We start from the raw sequence: 19,116 nt of genomic DNA on the forward strand, positions 1-19,116 counted from the left end.
GGAATTTCAGCCAAATAGATGTGGCTGATGAGAGCCACCACTGCCGGATAGTAATTACCAATAAGTAAAGCATGAAGTCTAATCACCTCTAATCACTCATTATTCATGCACTCTAGTACTCTACTGAGCATGCAAGACCGGTGACTAGTAATTTACTGCACTCTTAGTAATCATGCATGCAAGCCGACTGGTGGTAATTGGTAGGTGAGTAATTGTGGGCCACTGTGGTGGTGGCTGGTAATTAATTGCCAGCCCATTGGAATCTTAACCACCACGACAAATGTGGCTAGTAATCTTAGATGCCACCACCGATTGAAGATGGCAATAATTACCACATATGTAAATCATGAAGCCTAATCACCTGTAATCACTCATTACCATCCAATGTAGTACTGCCGCCTTGAATTAATCAAAATTGGGGCCAACCACCATGGTGGCTCTCACCTTGATAGTTCCTTGTAGTCGCTACAAACTTAAGCCTTCGCTATTGCATTCCCTTCATTGTTTTGTCTTCTATCCCTCTCGACTGTTTCTTTCTCCCTTACACTCGAACTGCAAACTTAAGTCTCTATTCCATTTCCTTCCTTGTTTTATCTTTAATCCCTCTCGATTGTTTCTTCGTCCCTTGCACTCGGACTGCAAACTTAAGCCTCTACTATTCCATTTGCTTCCCTATTTTATCTTTTATCTCTCTCGACCGTTTCTTTCTCCCTTGCACTCTTCCTGCAACTTCTATCCCCTCTCATAATGGATCCCCTTAGACACATCGAGCTCCAAAACGAGGCTGCATAGTTTGAAATCTCCTCACATGATATTTCCTCTCCCCCTGCACAGCTCGAGAGCTCCTCACACAATCTTTCCTCGCCCTCTGCAGCACAATGCAAAAGCCTCTCCTCCCTTGATCTTGAAATCGTGACATCTAGGAGCTCCTCACTCACTCTTCAAAAGCCCAATTTGTATGCTCTCAGCAACTTCACCAGGTTGGTACAAGAGGTGAACGTGGAGGGACAAATAGTCTGTCAAGGTCAGAAGATTACCATCACTGCAAGCATGATTGAAAATACACTAGGCATTCCTAGAGGCAATTTGCAAGCACACTTCTTCGAGAAGTAGTGGAAGAGACAGGATACTCTAGATGTATATCCCAATGCTCAGATTAGTAAAGATGGTGGAGTCAAGCTTTCTAGCTTGCCAACAAAACTCCAAGATGTGCTGAAGAAGACAATGCACTTCTTTCCTGATATGAGAGCAACCATGAAGTTCTGGCATGTTCAAGCAACAGTAGAGCACATGAAAGGACGTGATGTCTTTTTCTCAAGGGCGATCTCCAAAAGCGTGATAGCCAACCTGAAGAATTGCATGGATGGCAAATATAAATTGTCATCTCAGTCCTCTAGAGCTACAATGCACCTGATGACATCTACCCTAAAAGGGATTTTTGAGCAATACGATAAGAAGATGTCTCAGAAGGTGATTTTTCTACAAGAGAAAGCCACCAATGCAGCAAAGGTAGCGCAACTTGAGAAAATTATTAGGGAGGGTGCAAAAGCCAAGGTAGAGGATGTCTGAGCAAGGGCCTTTCAGGCATGAGAGAAACCTGAGGCCGCTACAAAAATGGTTGACATGGAAAGGCATAGAAGAGAAGAAGTAGAGAAGCGCATCAAGGAGCTCCGAGATAGGCCTGAAGAAGTTAGAAGTGATGGGGACATCACGGACAAGGAGCTAGCAATGATGCGAAAGGAGCTTGAAGATCAGAGAGCTTAATACGAGGCTCTTTACAAACGGCTTTGCAACATGCAGAATGCATTGAACATTGAAAAAGACCAGATGATGGAGGAACTGAAAAGGGAGAATGTGAAAACCAAAGCGGTGATGCAGGAGCTACGAGAGAGCTTTAAGGCCATGAAGGGTGGGATAGAGAGCAGCTAGGGTAGAGAAGACAATGAGGTAGCTCTCCAGGCCAAGAAGGATGCAGAGAGTAGCCAAGGTGGGTCCCTTTATTCATTGGCACATAGCAAGGATACTCAATTCAAAAGAAATTGATCCTCTTTGAAAAAGGCAATAGTGTGACACAAATGCTTGTGGGCATTATCAAATGTTTCATTAACAGTGGGAATTATGTGGAATGTACTTTGTGAGATTGAAAAATGGTTGAGAGAAGGAAGGAGAGCAATAAAAAAAGAGAGTTTTTAAAAATAGGCTAAATTAGCTAGATAGAACCAAGCCACAAGAACCTAAAGAGGCCAATGCTCATACTTAAAAGTCCATAGTATTCATATATTGATTTGATTACAAAGCTAGTGTTTGAAGGATCGTAGTGCATCCATGGTGCGGTGTGTAGCATAATGTTTTGCAATTCTCTGGTACATATTCCAAAAGAAGCTTTGAGGCTTGGCTCAAAGCTTTAGCTATATACTTTTTAACATAATGATCTATGAGAAAATGAGGGAGAAAATGCTCCTTAGTGTTAGAATGAGAGCAAATGTGTGCCAGAGATTGCAATCTATTAAGAATGATGTCTACTAGATGCTATCGGAATTAGGGGCACATGACTATTCGAAGTTGGCCGGATCTTATTAGAGTTACGGGCACATGAAGCAATGGAGTGCAAGGCTTTTCACTAGTTGTCGGATCATTGCTTGCCCTTACTTGCCTGTACAATTCGATTGCAACTATCACGTACAGTTTGGCTCATTTGCCACATTAGCTACAAGCTCTTGGAAGGGTATACAAAAGGCACGGTTTGGCTTCTATTTGCCCTTCCTTGCCTATGCAATTCGATTGCAACTGTTAGGCAGGGTTTGGCTTCCATTTGCCACATTAGCTAGAGGCTCCTGAAAGGGTATACAAAAGGCCCAAGCTGAAAGCTCGTGATACCTAAGAGAAATTCATAATTTAGACTTATTTAGTTTCTTTTTTTCTATTTTAATCTTACCCAAGTGCAGTTGTCGACATGCGACCTCTGATTGAGAAAAAGTGTGATGTGATCTCTGTCGAGTTAGCTCTCATGCTCCTATCCTTCAAGATCACAATCGGGTGAGCTCTCCTTCTCCTATCCTTTAGTGTATCTAATAAGGCTAGATGTACACTCGTCCTCGCACATGAAAAAAAAGGGATCTCCACCAATCAGATTTTAGAGCCGGGTTGTAGGTGTTTCACTAAGCCTTTGGACGAGCGGGGTCAATGTGAGTCAACGGACAAAAGTCTCAATTTTCTTGAGGGGCCTCCCAAGGAGTCTCTCTGCCTACAAAAAGACAAGGATCCCAACCTTGGAGTTCAATTCCATAGTTCAAAGACCCTACCACCAAGCCATTTATAAGTGGTGAGAACATCTCTCGAGTTCGTTCACGGCTGGGGCCCTAGCTAGCTACTAGCTTGCCCCAATGCCGGGAAGGGGCCTGGCGGTGGCGGCGCGGGGAAGATTTATTATTATCCTGCCCCCTGGCGATGATGAGGATGCTGGCCGCAGCAAGAGAGGGCGCACGTGGGAGGCTGAGCGTGAACTGTAAAGAGCGGTTATGAGTGGGTGGGTGGTACACAGTCTATTACTCTACTACACAAGTGACAGGCAAGTGCCAAGAGAATCGAGATCGAGAATCGAGATTCATCTTCTTTGGAAATTGGCAGACGGTAGACCTAATAAACTCTGGATGAGATCATTGAGATGGGATCATGTGATGGGAAGCTGAGAGCTCCCGAGTCCCACTGTCCCACAGGCACATATATAGGTCGCTAGCGTACTTTGTCGTGCAACTAAAAGCTCTCTTCAACTTCAATGCCCATCAAAATGGAAACCGATTAAATAGCCTAGAGACCTAGTCCACTATAAATTTCGGATGTCCTTAAAACTTAAAAGTTCACGACGCACGTTACAAAATCCTTAAGCACGGTCAGAAATAATATAATTTCCGTAGGTGGAAGGTTGTTTTGTGGGAACGGTCGTTCTCGCTTGTAAGTAAATGAACGTGAGACGATGCGAGACATGGCTTGTCCGTTGTGCGTGCCCACTGCCCACTGCCTTCCTTTGTGGAGACTTATCATTCGTCGTCATCATCGCTAGAGTGCAGACTCTAACATCTCACTCACTCGTGAGTGACTGGTCATCCGCAAGAAGAATCTTTACGCTCGATGAGGTGGAGTCTGGACCACGCCCGTCGCCTAGCTAAACCATGTATCGACTGAGTTCTCCGAGTCGCTCCAGAGTCGTCCAGACTAAATTTTGCGACTAACTGGGTTGAGGCTGACGCAGTAGTTGAGCAAGTTTGCTTGCTTGTGTCGAAACGATTGTGGGCTGATGATGAGGCCCTCCAGCTTTGAAAGTTGGGACTGAATCGAAAGAGGCAGCTATAACTCCCAGGAGCCATTTCTAGATATGAGAAAATGAGTCAGAGGAGAGAGTTACACAAGAGAGCGAGACACAGACGGAAAGAAAGAGGGAGAGGGCGGAGAGGCGGTTAAGTTTGCAAGTTTCGTGAAGAAGGCTAACGACTGCGATTTTGCGATAACGGGGAAGAACTTCGTGGGGCGTGGCCGATATATCCTTTGCAGCACAGCCCGGGAAAGTGATCATGTCTGTAGCCGCCTTGGGTCAGTGCGCTCCCCGCCCCGCACCTTCCTGCTTTTTAACTCATGTCGTACACTCATCCACAATCGTCGCCTCTCTCTTCGACTACCCACAACTCACTGCGTCCTGTGTCCCTTATCTGTATCTCACGCTCCGATCTCCAAACCTTCTATGCAGGTCTCTTATTTTCTTTGAACCCTCAGTGTTTGCCGCACACTCAACGAAGGCGTCTGAAGGATAGATGGGGATTTCAGTGGTCAAGGTCCTAATTTGGTCCGTTTGCAGGACAAAGCAGGCGACGAAACAAGCTTTTTAGGCCTACATTCCTAGAGCTAGCCAAACCCTATTTTCTAGGATGTCGAAAGTGCTCCTTCAGCGTCGAGTGCAAGGAGACACCACGTTCGGCAGTTTACTTCGGGAGCTACAGGTACTTTACCTTTGTGTGATTCTGCTAATTTGTTAAGTCTCATTCTAAGCTGATGAAGGTAAAATTCGCAATGTTGGTGCAGAACATTTGGGATGAAGTTGGGGAGACCGAATCGGAAATGGAAAAAATGCTTCACGAACTCGAGCAAGAGTGTTTGGAGGTGTACAGGCGCAAAGTAAAGCATGCTAGTGAAGTCCGGGCTTATCTTCATCAATCTATTGCCGAGAAGGAAGGGGAGCTTGGTTCCCTCTTAGCAGAATTAGGAGAGCACCCTGCCCTCACAAAGGTAATGCCAGCTCCGTGTTTGGTTCTTCTCCCTGAGGAGCTTCTAGTTTTCTAGGAATTTTCAACTTGCCGGAACTTCACCTGTAGCAGGCCGATAAGAAACGTGGAACGTTGAAGGAGCAGCTTACTTTAATCTCTCCACAACTAGAAGAGTTGCGGCTAAAGAAAGAAGAACGCATCAAGCAGTTTATGGAGGTGAAGGCGCAGATCCAGACGATATCTGCTGAAATCTCGGGGTCATTTGAGCTCAGCGAATCACAGTTCCTCTCCAGGGAAGACTTGACAGTTAGAAAGCTGGACGATCATCATGCACAACTCCAAGCTCTCCAGAAAGAGAAGGTCAGAGTTAAACATGGGCGTCTGATAACCTGTTTTTTGTTAAGTTGTCACGGGGCATCGAGGTAACGTCGTGTCGTTGAATGCGATGTATTGCAGAGCGAACGACTACACAAGGTGTTAGAGTGCGTAAACGTGCTGCATGAGCTCTGTGCGGTGCTTGGGCTGGATTTCTACAAGACTATTACTGAAATTCATCCTACTTTGTCCAACGAGTCAGGCGCTAATCAGTCAAAGAGCATCAGCAACGGCACCCTAGAAAGCCTGTCAAGTACCATTCAATCTCTGATGAAGGAAAAGAAGCAGCGTTTGGAAATGGTAAACAGTCCTGGCTTCTGGGTTTGGTATACAGAAAAGGGCAGGATGCCAAGAGTCGTACCATTTTTTGTGGGCAAGCGTTTTGACTACTAGAAATATCTCTCAGATCTTTTTAACCTCCCGGGTGTCTTCCCATTTCTTTGGTAAAGCTGACTACAATGGAAATATTGTCGTCCTTGTCATTGGGCAGCTGCGAACCCTTGCAACATCGTTGAAAGAATTGTGGAAACTTATGGACACTCCTCATCAGGAACAAGCGCTGTTTTGTCATGTCGTGGACTGCCTTAGTGCATCAGATTTCGCTCCTGGCGGACTTAGTTTGGAGGTTATTGACCATGTACGTATGGCATCTTTAGGCGTCTAATTTCAGTAGAGCGAGTGTGTCCAGTGGAAGGATGGACTTAAAAGTGTCTCGATTCTTAACGAGTCATTCTTGGAATTGGATTTTGCAGGCGAAGAAGGAAGTGAAAAAGCTCGAATTCTTGAAAGCTAGCAAAATGAAAGAACTTGTGCTAAAAAAGAGAATGGAACTGGAAGACGTTTGTAGGTGGGCACACATGGAGCCGGATGCCAGTACCGCACCTGACAAAACCAACGCTATGATAGATTCTGGTAAGACAGCGTCACGTCATATCAACGTTGAGTGCTCCAACATACCTAGTGATGTGATTCGCCGTGTAAGTACTTACACACAGTTGACGCGGCAGGGATGGTGGACGCCTCTGAACTGTTGACCAACCTGGAAGAGCAAATTATAGTGTCTAAAGAAGAGGCACAGAGCAGGAAAGAGATATTGAGCAAAGTAGACAAATGGCTCGCTGCCTGCAAGGAAGAGAGCTGGCTAGAAGATTATTCTATGGTAAGGGACTTGTCTGACGTAGGAATTCTTGGTTTCTTTCCTAGTCAGTTGTGATGTGAACCAATGGAACATACACACACACAACACACACACAGGACGAGAACAGATATCACGCCAGCAAGGGTGCCCACATCAATCTCAAGCGAGCGGAGAGGGCTCGTATTACAGTGAACAAGCTACCCGGTGAGTCACAGAACATGTTTGTATACGGCTTTTTGTGTATTATCATCGTCAATCATGGTGTTTTAATAAGAAGGCAGAGTAGAGTGACCTGGTCTCAGGTGAGTGAGTGAACGATTGACACACGCACGCAGCTCTGGTGGATGCGTTGACTGCAAAAACGCGAGCTTGGGAGGCGGGGAAGGGCGCTTGCTTCCTCTTCCATGGGGTAAGTTTGATTATTCAGCAGGCTGGTAGCTGCACTGCATCTTTCACAACAAGCAACCCAGCAATGAACGAGATGAGAGAGAGAGAGAGAGAGAGAGAGAGAGAGTGTGTGTGTGTTTTGATGGATCCCGCATGCGCAGGTGCGGCTTCTATCGATGCTGGACGATTACACACTCAACAGGCATGAACGAGAAGAGGAAAAGCGGCAAATGAGGGTAAAAAGCAGCCCGTTTTTTTATTAAAAGAAGTTGGAATTATTAGATGATAAAATGAATGACGGTGATGTGGTTCCGACGTGAAGGATCAAAAGCGATTGCAAGAGCAAGTATTGACACAGCGAGAGAGTTTCTATGGCAGCAGGCCGGCCACCCCCACCAAGTTCCAGTACTCCTCCTCCTCTCCCGCGTTGTTCAATGGCAGAGCAGCAGGCGGAGGAGGGTTTCGGAGCAGCAGCAGCAGCAGCGGCAGCACCCCTGGCACTCCTCGTCGCTTGTTATTAGTGCGGCCCGGAACGCCAGAGTTTGCCAGCACGCCCCCCACCCCTTCTTCCAGTACGCCTCGCGGCCACCATGCCAACCACAAGCAGCACGCTCTTTTCGCCCGAAACTCTTCCAGGCCATCGGTAGCAGCTCTGAACTTCGTTGCCATGCACAAGGACGACGCCACTTCCATTGCTTCTGCAACTGTTTCCGATTCCACCTCTCCGCTTGCTACTGCCTATGCTTAAATCTGTGAGTGTGGTGTGCCATAATTCGTGAGACTATTGAAATGTGGCATGCATGATGGGTCATCGCATGCTACGACAGAGGTAAACCAACATATCTGTACATGTACATATGTTAACATGTGCAAATTTGGGACGCGACTTGCTATCATAGCTTTCATGATACATACATCAATCCCTAGCTATCGTCATGGTTATGTAACCTTGGTTTAGTTGATCAACTAAGCAGTATAAGGTCTAGTAGCTCAAGTAAGCAATATGCTTGTGCTTTTCTACTTTGTTCAAAGTAGGTTGTTGTGTTGTGCCAAAAATTATGTGAAAGTTCATTTGTAAAAGCAAAAATTACTCCACCTTTGAAGTTCCAATGGGTTTGACAATTGTAAACTACTCATTTATTTTCAATGAGTTTGACAATTATACTATTTATTTTTCAATGTAGTGGATTTATTTTTCTTAACATGATCTCCTTAAAGGTAGTGCTATAATGGAGGATTAAAACTCCTTTGTGAATTTCCATGTGTAATTAAGTTAAGCTATGTGTTTACCATGTATATGCAAATGATGATCGTACAAAAATTGCCTTTTAGCCCAACTCCCTTTTAAAATCATTTGTTCTCTCATTTGTATCTAAAAGTGATTGCTGGATCACTATATTAGGAGGCATTGCCCATGAGCGCTTGTCAGGCATTTGCGACGATATTAAAACGTTGTATTAAAACATTTTGAACATTTTTAAATTAATCATGGTGTGTTTTAAAATGCCCCAATAGCGTATTTTGATCGAAACCGGCTCCAACCAGTTCTCAAGTGGTTTATCCATACACCGCTCAGTATTTCGACAAAACACCGCACGATAATCCATTATACTGCTCGGTGTGGTGTACATTGAGTAGTGTTTCACTATGCCAAGCGGTATAATTAATGACACCGGTCAGAGTTTAGCTATACCACTCGGTGTTAATGTTATATAAACCAGCAGTGCTTGTACTAGAATACCGTGGAGTCTTGGGAAAGACAAAAAGCATAAGAAAGAGGATAAACAAAGCTACAAAGAAATTTGTAAGTTTTGATAGTCCTTGTAAGTTCAAAACAAGATCTGATATCAGTGGTAAACTCGCTTTTACTGATTGGAATCCACTCGCACTTAGATACTAATTGGATAATTAGCATTTACATACTATTAGGTGAAGAGTAAGTTAGTTGCATGTGACATTGTACGTAGCTTTGGAAAAATAGATGATTTTCATTTTTTGCTTAAAGTATTTAAGTTGTAACTTGTCTAGATACTAGACTCTTTGGAAAGACTTGTCACTTAGGACTAGGTAAAGAGTTTGTCAGTTGCATGGCTTGGGATTTTAGTTTAGTTACATAACTTAAGATTTCAATCTAGTTGGATGAAATATCATAGATAGATACTAGCAAGGGTTTGGAAAAATAGAATAGTAGAGATTACAAGATGCATGAAATTATTTACTTTTGGAAAAGCTTATGTTTGTGCATATGCTTTTCTTAATTTTAGTATATGTATTTATTTATAAGCATGTAACTATAGCTTGTAACTATACTTCAAAAAAAAGTCAATGATATGATTATATTGCATATGTTTTAATTTGTAGCCCTTATTAGAACTCAAACTCCATAGTACATATACATGTAGAAAAAAACAATATTGAGGATTGAGGGTATTAGGTTAACAAATTCTCCTAGCTTAGAAAGTAGTAGTAAAATTGTTTATAACTACTTGTGTAAGTAATGCTAGCTACTGCACCGACATCCGTCAATAGAGCACGATGTTGCGGATGATCATGATATAGATAGATGCTTACTCGAGAGAGAGAAGAACGTGGAAAAAGGTGATTTACCATCCCACGCCAATTTTAATAGGTAGATTACCACATTCACAATCATCCAATTACATCGAGAGGGGGCAAGACAGTTGGATGATTTCTCTCTCGAGGTCTAGCAAGCTTGCATGGAGTATTCTAAGTTAGTGTCCCAAATAGCCACATTCACTACAAGGCATAGGCCCTTTTTCGACAGAAATACCGATCTTTTTTACACTAAAAAGTTTTTTTTAAGACAGGCACAAAGGTCGGTATTTACGTCGCTATAAGCGTCGAAAAAGAACGGTCGCTATATAAGCGTCGCTATATAGTGACACTAGTAAACATTGCTATATAGCGACACTAGTAAATGTCGCTATATAGCGACGATTAACAAAAGCTAAAAAAAAACATTAGTGGGGCTAAAGAGGGCCACATCAAGCCTTGTTTTGCCCCACTAATGTTTTTTATTTAGTAATTATAAAAAAATGTTTTTTGTTACAAAATTTACCTGTGGAAAGGGTGATACAAAATCGCTCAAATGAGGCAAGCGACAGAAGCACATACATGTCGAAGATATACAACATTATTTGTTATAAAATTACCCTTTCGAAAAGGGTGATATAAAATCGCTCAAACGAGCCGATATACAAAAGCATATACACGGTGAAGTATATGCAAGCTACTACTAATACTACTACTACTATTGCTCATCCGAATCGTCATCCTCGTCCTCGTCGCACTAGCCTGATCCTTGGCCCTCGTGAGTTGCGCTTGATCCTTGGCCCTCGTGAACTGCACCTGATCCCTGGCCCTCGTCAAAGCCATGTAAGCCTAATCCCTCATCATCACCGCTCACCTCCGCTGATGGGACTTTCGAGCTTTGATTCTAAGAGTGAAACCATATTAATTGGAAATTAGATTGGAACTTAAAGAATAAAACAGTTTAAAAAGTGAGGTTACAAGTAGGAGTAGACTTATACCGTGCGAGCAGCCACCTCAGCTCAATCGACCATCGCTCCCAGCGCCTCCTACTCACAATAAACCACGGCTTTGTTCCTACACGAAATGCACATCTCGTCTTTGTGTTTGTAGGAAGACGACCCATCGTAGCTTGTTGTGGGCCCAATTTACGAGAGTTAAATAAAGTGCATGTAATATGTAGTAAAACAAATAGAACAATACATTAAATGAGAAGAAGTAGACTTACCACGGTTGCCTCGAATGCTAACCATCCGCCTACGCCAAAGTGCGAAGTACCTACGGAGTCCAGCCATCTCCTCGCAGCCCTCCTCTGACCCTCAAATAGTTCGGGATGGTCCTTATACTGCTTCTTGAAAAACTTCCAATCAGCTTTGTCTGCCCAGCTAGGTTTAGCCTTCCCCTTTGTGAGGGAAGTATGCAAGGTTGACCTACGATGCTTGAAGAGGACCTCCATGCGCTCTTTCATGTAATCCAAATTGAACTCCCAATTTGGAGGGTTAGGATATTATCTTTTCAATTCATCGATGATTGCCTGCTTCTTTCCCTCATCTTGGTACCGCTAGTCAGCTATGCCGCTCGTGAAGTGGTGGCTCACCAACCGCCTCATGGTGGCCATCATTGCTGAGCCCTTTTTATTTTCTATTATCTCTTCAGCAACCATGATTTCATAGGACATGTACTCGACCGGGTAAGGAGGACTCATGGTAGTGGCAGAGTCAGAGTGAGTGGTGTTACTGCAAGAGCTTACAGAGCGAGAAGTAGCAGTGGGAGTAGGAGAGGGCAAGGGACCTGATTGGTACTAGGTCTCGGGAACAAGTGGAGACCTGTAGGGATGTGAGTGTGCTGACTCATCTACATCTCTCGAGTCAACACAACATAAGCGACCCCTCCTACTCTTCCTTTCCTTACGATGGGCATGCCTAGGTGATGACTCCTCAATCGAAGGGGCTAGAGGGGACGGCTGGATAGTAGGTCTAGCCGTCGGTGTGGGAGAGGGATTTGCTGAGGTCCTCTAGGATAGCAGAGAGAAGAATCTCACTACCTTCGCATCGGTCATTTGTGCAACAAACTTGTCGGGACTCCCGACAAAGCCATGGGCTCCTAGCAAAGGAGTTCCTCGAGGGGTAGTCATAGTGCTACGTCCAAGAGGAGTCAGACCATGGGTAGTCATAGGGGTAGGCCCCTGAGGTGTCACCTGAGTGGAATCAAAGTCCTCTGGAGAATAGAGATCATGATGTCTCCTCCTACGAGGGTTTCCGTACTCGTCGGACATTCGACGTGATCCCATGTCTAATTTGGAGGGATTGGACAAACGTAGACACAAACACAAAAATAAAAAACAAAAAACAAGAGCGGGTAAGAAGCAGAAAGACAATTAATTACTTGAGACAATTATGAAATTCAAACTCAAGAAACTACGGACAGGCAATTAATCACTTGTGAAAATTATGAAATGACATCAACAGATAAAGGATAAGTAGAAAGGACAATTATTTTCTTAAGACAATTATGAAAAGCCAGTTTTGAAAATACAAATATTTATGAAAGACAAGTGGAATCCAATAAGATTTTCATATATACATATATAAAATAGAGACCAAAAGTATGTCTCCAAAATTATGTATATAAAAAATATATGTCTCCAAAGTATGCTTAAGAAAAATTTGTCTCCAAAAGAGACATTCTCCAAAAATACCAAAATGGTGGAGGAGGTCTACTACTCTGGGTTACTGTCTGAGATACTTTCCTCCTCCGCACCGCTAGGTGGGCCACTGGGGACCTCATCCTCCACCTCTTCTAATATGCGGTCATGCTCTTTAGCGATTATGTACTCGCAATCCACGAATGCCTCCACACAATCCATTATGTCCTTTACACAATCATATTTGAAGCTCCACTAATCGTGGCGGTCTCTCCACAACCTATGAAGATCCCATAGGTTGTGTCATGCGTTCCTCAATCACCCTTGCTCCACTACCCTTTGGCGTGGACCCCACCCAGAAGCATGCACCCCCACGTTGTACTTCACCCAATCACTCTCTTATGCAATCTTCTCTCTTACATGAGCTAGCGAAGCTATGTCTATAATCCCTGCGACGTGGGGAACTAGGTTGGGGTTTAGGGAGGACACCCGTGGGTGAGGGCGTGGTTGTTCCATTTGGAATCTATTTGAAAAAAAAAAGAACCAAATATGGCTAAGGAGCATGCGAAAAAAGAACTGAATACGACTAAGGAGAAGGAAATAAGCATATGCATAAGACGAAAAGCATATGAGGGAAAGCATATGCATAAGAGAAGGAGAAGCATATGAGAGATAGCATATGCTTATGCTTATGCATAAGCATATGAGCATATGCTCATGCATAAGCATAAGCATAAGCATAGGCATAGGCATAGGCATATGCTTATGAAAAGAAGAGAAAAAGAGAGGGAAAAAGACGAGAAGGAAAGGAGAAGGAGAAGGAGACATATGCTCATGCATAAGCATAAGCATAAGAGAAGAAAAAACATATGCATAAGAGAAAAAGAGAGTAAGCATATGTCTGAAAGAGGGGAAAAAGAAGAGAAGGAAGAGGGAAAAAGAGATTGAAAGAGGGGAAAAAGAAGAGGGGAAAAGAGCATAAGCATAAGAGAAGGAAGAGGGGAAAAGAGATTGAAAGAGGGGAAAAAGAGGAGGGAAAAGAGCATAAGCATAAGAGAAGGAAGAGGGAAAAAGAGCATAAGCATAAGAGAAAAAGAAAGAAAGCATATGCTTATGCATATGAGCATAAGAGAAAAATAGAGAAAGCATAAGCTTGTGCTTATGCATGAGCATATGAGCATATGCTCATGCATAAGCATAAGCATAGGCAAATACATATGCTTATGAAAAGAGGAGAAAAAGAGAGGAAAAAAGAGAGTGGAAAATAAGAGAAGAAAGAGGGAAAAAGGGATTGAAAGAGGGGAAAAAGAAGAGGGGAAAAGAGCATAAGTATAAGAGAAGGAAAAGCATATGCATAAGAGAAAAAGAGAGAAAGCATATGCTTATGCTTATGCATGAGCATATGAGGAAAAGAGGGAGGAAAAGAGGAAAAGAGGAAAAGAGGGGAAGAAGAGGGAATAAGAGAAGAGAGGAAAAGAGAGGTTTCCTACGCCCATCACTGCAGCTAGCGCTTAAGGCATTAGCTGCAGGCCAATGCAAATAACGAAAATAACAAAAGGGAAAAAGAGGAAGCACTTTCTTACCTAGAAAAGTCCCAAACTGTGTTTCGTGGACTGGCCCTACAAAAAAGAGAAAACATACCATTTTTTCAGATCACTAGTTAGAGGAAGGAGGAGTTTGGAGAAGCAACTTTTCAAAGGGACTAAATGAGTTTAGAGAAGCCTATAAACAATGAGAAAGCATAAGCCTACAAACAAGGAGAAAGAGGAGAAAGAGAAATACCAAAAAGAGAAGAGGTGAGTCTTCTTTCTTTCACCAAATCTCGTTTTTTGTCCTTAACCTCTAAAAATCAAGTATGAAAATTAGCACATAGCCTTAGCAATACAAAGAGAAACATGCTTCAACACTCACAAAACAAAATCTTACAAAAAATGAACCTACATTGCTTAAAGAGACCCACCTTCTTGAAAAACTTCCTTTCATACAAGTAGAGAGGGAGAAGGGTGGAGAGGGAGCATAAGTGTTGGGAGAGGGGCTGGGTAGGAGTGAGGAGTGGGGAATAGAGAGGAAGAAAGTGAGGTCGTCGAATATAAGGTGGAGGGAGAGATTTTTGCTTTTCCTGCAATAGAGATGTGAAAGATGACATCGCGCGGGGTTTCAGGTTTAAGCCCCCAGCATCGCTATATAGTGACGATGGTCAGTCGCTATATAGCGACATTTATATCCAAAAAGCGTCGCTATATAGCGATAGAACAGGGCAAAGCATCGCTATACAGCGATGGTTCAAGGTACTTATTGTTAAAAGAGAAAAGGAGCTCATGGGTGGCTATTTTTTGGATCTTAATGGATTTCCTTGTAGCTCATGTTGTGATTTTGAAAGTGTGCAGATGGAAGGGACGAGTGGAAGTACGTCAGATGATGCACCAATGCTCGAGAGCGCAAAGTGGCTCACGGAGAGGTTGTATTATTATTGCACTCATTGCAAGCAAGAAGTACAACATCAACGTCGTATTGTCATGTGCCAGTTTCAGATGTATGGGGAGGATCCCGAACTAGTACCCACCGTTGGTATTGCACGTGGTGATGGATCATCGGTAAGTCAATGCTATTTGAGTTCGTGATTGATATTGGCTATTTGAGTTCGTGATTGATATTGGATACCATTATGACATGAAACCTTGAGACAAGATATTATATTACACGAAATCTTGAGACAGGATGAGGAGGGTGGCGAGGGTGCACATATACCTTCACACTTTGAGCAAGACTATAGTCTCCCGGATGTGCCAGATGATGACAAGGGTATGGTGGACATGATGGATTCTATTTTTAGGGGCACTACATCACATGTACACATGATGTCAGAGTCTGAGGTCAATATGTGAGAGTTGCAATCAACACAGTTGTACGAGGGTGCTAGGACGTGTAAACTACGGGCTTGGGTCTCAATCTTGAATCTGCAAGCAAAGTATGGGTGGTCGGATACAAGTGTCTTGGCCTTAATGAGGTTAGCTCCCACATTAATTTGACTCATTATTTGGATATTGTTTGTTTTGAGAATCAATTTGAAGCCTATGTATGTTTGAATTGTGACTTTCTTTTATCCTTCTCTCTTTTATCCTCTCTTTTTGTCTCTTTTTGTCTCTTTTCTCCTCTCTTTTTCTCTCTTATCTCCTCTCTTTTTCTCTCTTTTTCTCCTCTCTTTTCCTCTATTTTCCTCTCTTTTCTCCTCTCTTTTTCTCTCTTTTATCCCGCCTTTTTCTCTTTTCACTTTCTCTCTTTTTCTCTCTTATCTCCTCTCTTTTTCTGTCTTTTTTCTCGTGTCTTTTCTCCTTTTTCTCCTCTCTTTTTCTCTCTTTTTTCTCCTCCTTTTCCTCTCTTTCCTTCTCTCTTTTTCCCCACATGAAGCTACAATAGCCTAAGCTCGATCAATAAGCATTATGGCCACGCTGAATTGCGAAAATCCCCTAATGTACCCCTCATCCTCTGGAGGATGTAAGTCTGCCACACTTATAGAAAAGTCTTCGAGACTTGTATCTTCTTCTTGCAGATCCTCTTGTTCATCGCTATCCAATTTTTTGCCTGGTTTTAAATAACCTACACTTGAACGATCTGCATGTGGAGTAGGAGTTATTTTTGCTCTCTTTCTGGGAATAGCTGTAGAACTTGAATCTGCTCCATGATCACTCCTTCTTGTTCCTGTAGTTGCAACAGTCGATGGTGTAGGTACAGTTGGAGATACTTAGATACTGCCGTGGATATTGTAGTTACTCTTGCCAGAGTTACCATAGTTATCGCCACAAATATTGACGGTATAACTTGAGGGTTACATGTTATAGATGGCGTACTTACTGCTGCACTTACTGCTGCTGAAGGTACAACACCACCACTTGGAAATGCATCCCACATTTTCTTCAATGCTTCTAAGGCACTAAGTAATTCTTGGGATCCTTCAATTGGATCTTGTAAGGGCTTCAAGAAGTGCTTGTGTATAACTCGTAACTTGTAAACCACCTCGTTATTCTTTCCTTTGCACACAACTTCTATCAAATTGTTTTCTTTAATGTTGATGTTTGAGACCATGCCACCATCTTACTGCCTTTAAAGAATATTTCACACTTGACATATTCTCTGTAGTGATCACCAAAAAATACTTTGATTTGCACTCATAAAATACCAAGCATGTTCAAGGTATTTGAAAGACATCTTGGAACCAAAACTGGAAGCCATAGTTTTTTGAAAAACAATCAAAAATAAAAAATGAGAATTACAATGATTTTCAAACTCAAAATATTATATAAATTTCTAGTTAAATATTATTTTAAGTTTTATTTATTTTAACTTTTTTTATTTTTAAAATAAATTAAGTTAATTAAATTTTTTCATCTTTTTTTTTCCTTCTTTAAATTAAATTAAATTAGTTTTTTGGTCTTTAAAAATAAAATAATAATTTAAAGCCCTATCGGGGCTTAGGGTAGGGGAGGGATTAACCCCCAACTTGTTGCATGCGAAATAGGTTAGGGGTTAACCCCCTCCTCTCCTCCCGCCTCCCCTTGCTCAGATACAGACTTCTATCACTCTAATTCAAAGAATGCAGGAGTCTATAAATGCTTGCTCAATGTCAGGCTATAGGATTCTAAGCTTGCTCAATGTCTTACAGATATTCTAAGTTGTAGGATTAGTGTACCAATAATTGTGATGCATTAGTGTAATTATGATTATGTTATATTATTGACATGGCTTCTTTGTTGCTTTGAAAGAGGGAAAAAGAGAAAGAAAAGGGGAAAAGAGAGGTGAGAATTATCATGTATGTTTGAGAATCATCATTATTCGAAGCCTATGTATGTTTGAATTGTGATAGGTTGCTCCAGAAGATGTTGCCTGCACCAAATACCATGCTCGCATCAAGAGATGAAGTGAAGAAGATGCTAACAACAGTGGGTATGGATTATGATACCATCCATGCTTGCCGTAATGAATGTATTCTCTTTCGTCATGAGCATGGAGAATCGGCTAGCTGTCCGAAGTGTGGGGAACAACGATATAGAGATGACTTGCAGGGTGAGTAGATATCGGTAAAGGTCTTGAGACATTTTTCCATCATTGCAAGAATATAGCACATGTTCCTATGCAAATCCATAGCGGAGTTGATGACTTGGCATGCATCTCATCAGTCCACAGATGACACATTGAGGATTCCCGTAGATTGTGCAACTTGGAAGCACATAGACAATCAGTGGCCGGACTTTGCGAGGGAGCATAGACAATCAGTGGCCGGACTTTGCGAGGGAGCCATGCAACTTACATCTTGGGCTCACCATGGACGGCATGAATCCTTTCGGCTTACGCTCGACATCTTGGTCGACATGGCCCATAGTCTTGGTGAATTATAATATCCCACCATGGCTAACAATAAAGAAGGGACACCTCATGCTTGCACTACTTGTGCCAGGGAAGTACAAGGCCAAAAATATGGACGTGTACATGGCACCTTTGATAGAGGAGTTACAAATCTTATGGAGAGGAGTGCGGGTCTTTGATATTTCCAGAGCTCCTAGACATACCAATGATATTTTGGTCAGGGGTATCTTGATGTGGACCATGGATGACTACCCAAGATATGGAAAGTGCTTAGGTACGTGGTTGTGTCTTTACATGTATAATATAGGATTATGCTTTTATGACTCTCTTTCACATGCATGTCTTATACTAACACATTCATGCACACGTGCAGGACTTGTTACAAGTGGGTACCATGCTTGTCCTGTTTGTGGACCGGGTTTGAAATCGCTTGCATGATACTCCAAACATATGAGGAAAGGTGTTTATGAAGGTCATGCTCGATACCTTCTATTGGACCATCTCGCACATGGAGGTCAGTTTGATCCACCACCACCATATTTGAAGGCAAGTGACTAGATTCAGGTTTGGAGGGCGAATGAAGAGGAACCTCCTGGTGGTATGAAGAGGCTATTGATCTTTCATGAGCTTCCTTATTGGGGTTAGTTACAAATCAATCATCTCTTGGATCCCATGCATATCTTCAAGAATGTGGGGCCTACTATTCGGGCACACTTGGTTGGTTCCAAAGACTCGAGAGGAGTCTAGGAAGACTTGCGTGCTACGAATAGGATGTCTCATTTGTGGCCCCAAGTGCATGCTTCAGGAAAATTTATCCTCCCGAAAGCAACATGGATCCTCTCCACGAGAGAGGAGGCAACAGTCAAGGCGGACATTGCCTCTTTTCAAACACCCACAGGGTACATGTGTTGCTTGAAAGAAGCATTTTCAAAGGACAGTAAGCTTAGTGGGCTCAAGTCCCATGATTGGCACAAGGTCTTATAGGTATTCTAAGCTATAGGATTAGTGTACCGATAATCGTGATGCATTAGTGTAATTATGATCATGTTATATTATTGACATGACTTCTTTGTTGCTTTGATAGTTCATCCTCCCAATTATAATAAAAGGGTGCTTACAAGAAGATGTTAGAAATGCCATATTCAAGATCAGTGGTATTGTGAGGTATGCTTACTATCAAAGCACATTGATTGCATTTTCTTCAATTTAAGCTGAATAATCTGTAGACTGATTATGAATATATCTTATATGGGCATGTGAAATAGGTGGATATCTCAAAAAGAGATCTCCATATTGAGCATCAAGAAGGCTAGGGTGAAATCCATCGAAGCTGTATGCTTGCTTGAGAAGTAGTTTCCCTCGAGCATCATGATAACTCAAGTGTACTTGCTTGTGCACATAGTTGA

General features: G+C 42.5%; 1 protein-coding gene across 3 annotated transcripts; it reads left to right on the forward strand.

The window, feature by feature from the left end:
• Window positions 1-4,132: 4,132 nt before the first annotated feature.
• LOC147880869 (65-kDa microtubule-associated protein 6-like) lies at window positions 4,133-8,257 on the forward strand. 3 transcript variants are annotated; one of them, XM_087402274.1, is made up of 12 exons: window positions 4,133-4,591; window positions 4,850-4,991; window positions 5,074-5,277; window positions 5,364-5,615; window positions 5,712-5,930; window positions 6,121-6,267; window positions 6,383-6,542; window positions 6,638-6,789; window positions 6,885-6,972; window positions 7,104-7,177; window positions 7,317-7,391; window positions 7,478-8,257. In XM_087402274.1, the coding sequence occupies exons 2-12, from the start codon at window positions 4,920-4,922 to the stop codon at window positions 7,901-7,903; spliced, it is 1,869 nt and encodes a 622-aa protein (XP_087258400.1). In that variant the 5' UTR covers window positions 4,133-4,591; window positions 4,850-4,919; the 3' UTR covers window positions 7,904-8,257. The 3 variants fall into 3 exon arrangements, with proteins under 3 accessions (XP_087258400.1, XP_087258399.1, XP_087258401.1); XM_087402273.1 differs by lacking the exon at window positions 4,133-4,591 and adding an exon at window positions 4,598-4,741; XM_087402275.1 differs by lacking the exon at window positions 4,133-4,591 and having other exon boundaries at window positions 4,598-4,991; window positions 5,367-5,615.
• The last annotated feature ends 10,859 nt before the right edge of the window (window positions 8,258-19,116 follow it).

Source organism: Dipteris shenzhenensis, chromosome 31, assembly GCF_047967505.1.
Source record: "Dipteris shenzhenensis isolate YYH24624 ecotype China chromosome 31, Dip_SZ_1.0, whole genome shotgun sequence".
In the NCBI taxonomy this organism is placed as follows: domain Eukaryota; kingdom Viridiplantae; phylum Streptophyta; class Polypodiopsida; order Gleicheniales; family Dipteridaceae; genus Dipteris; species Dipteris shenzhenensis.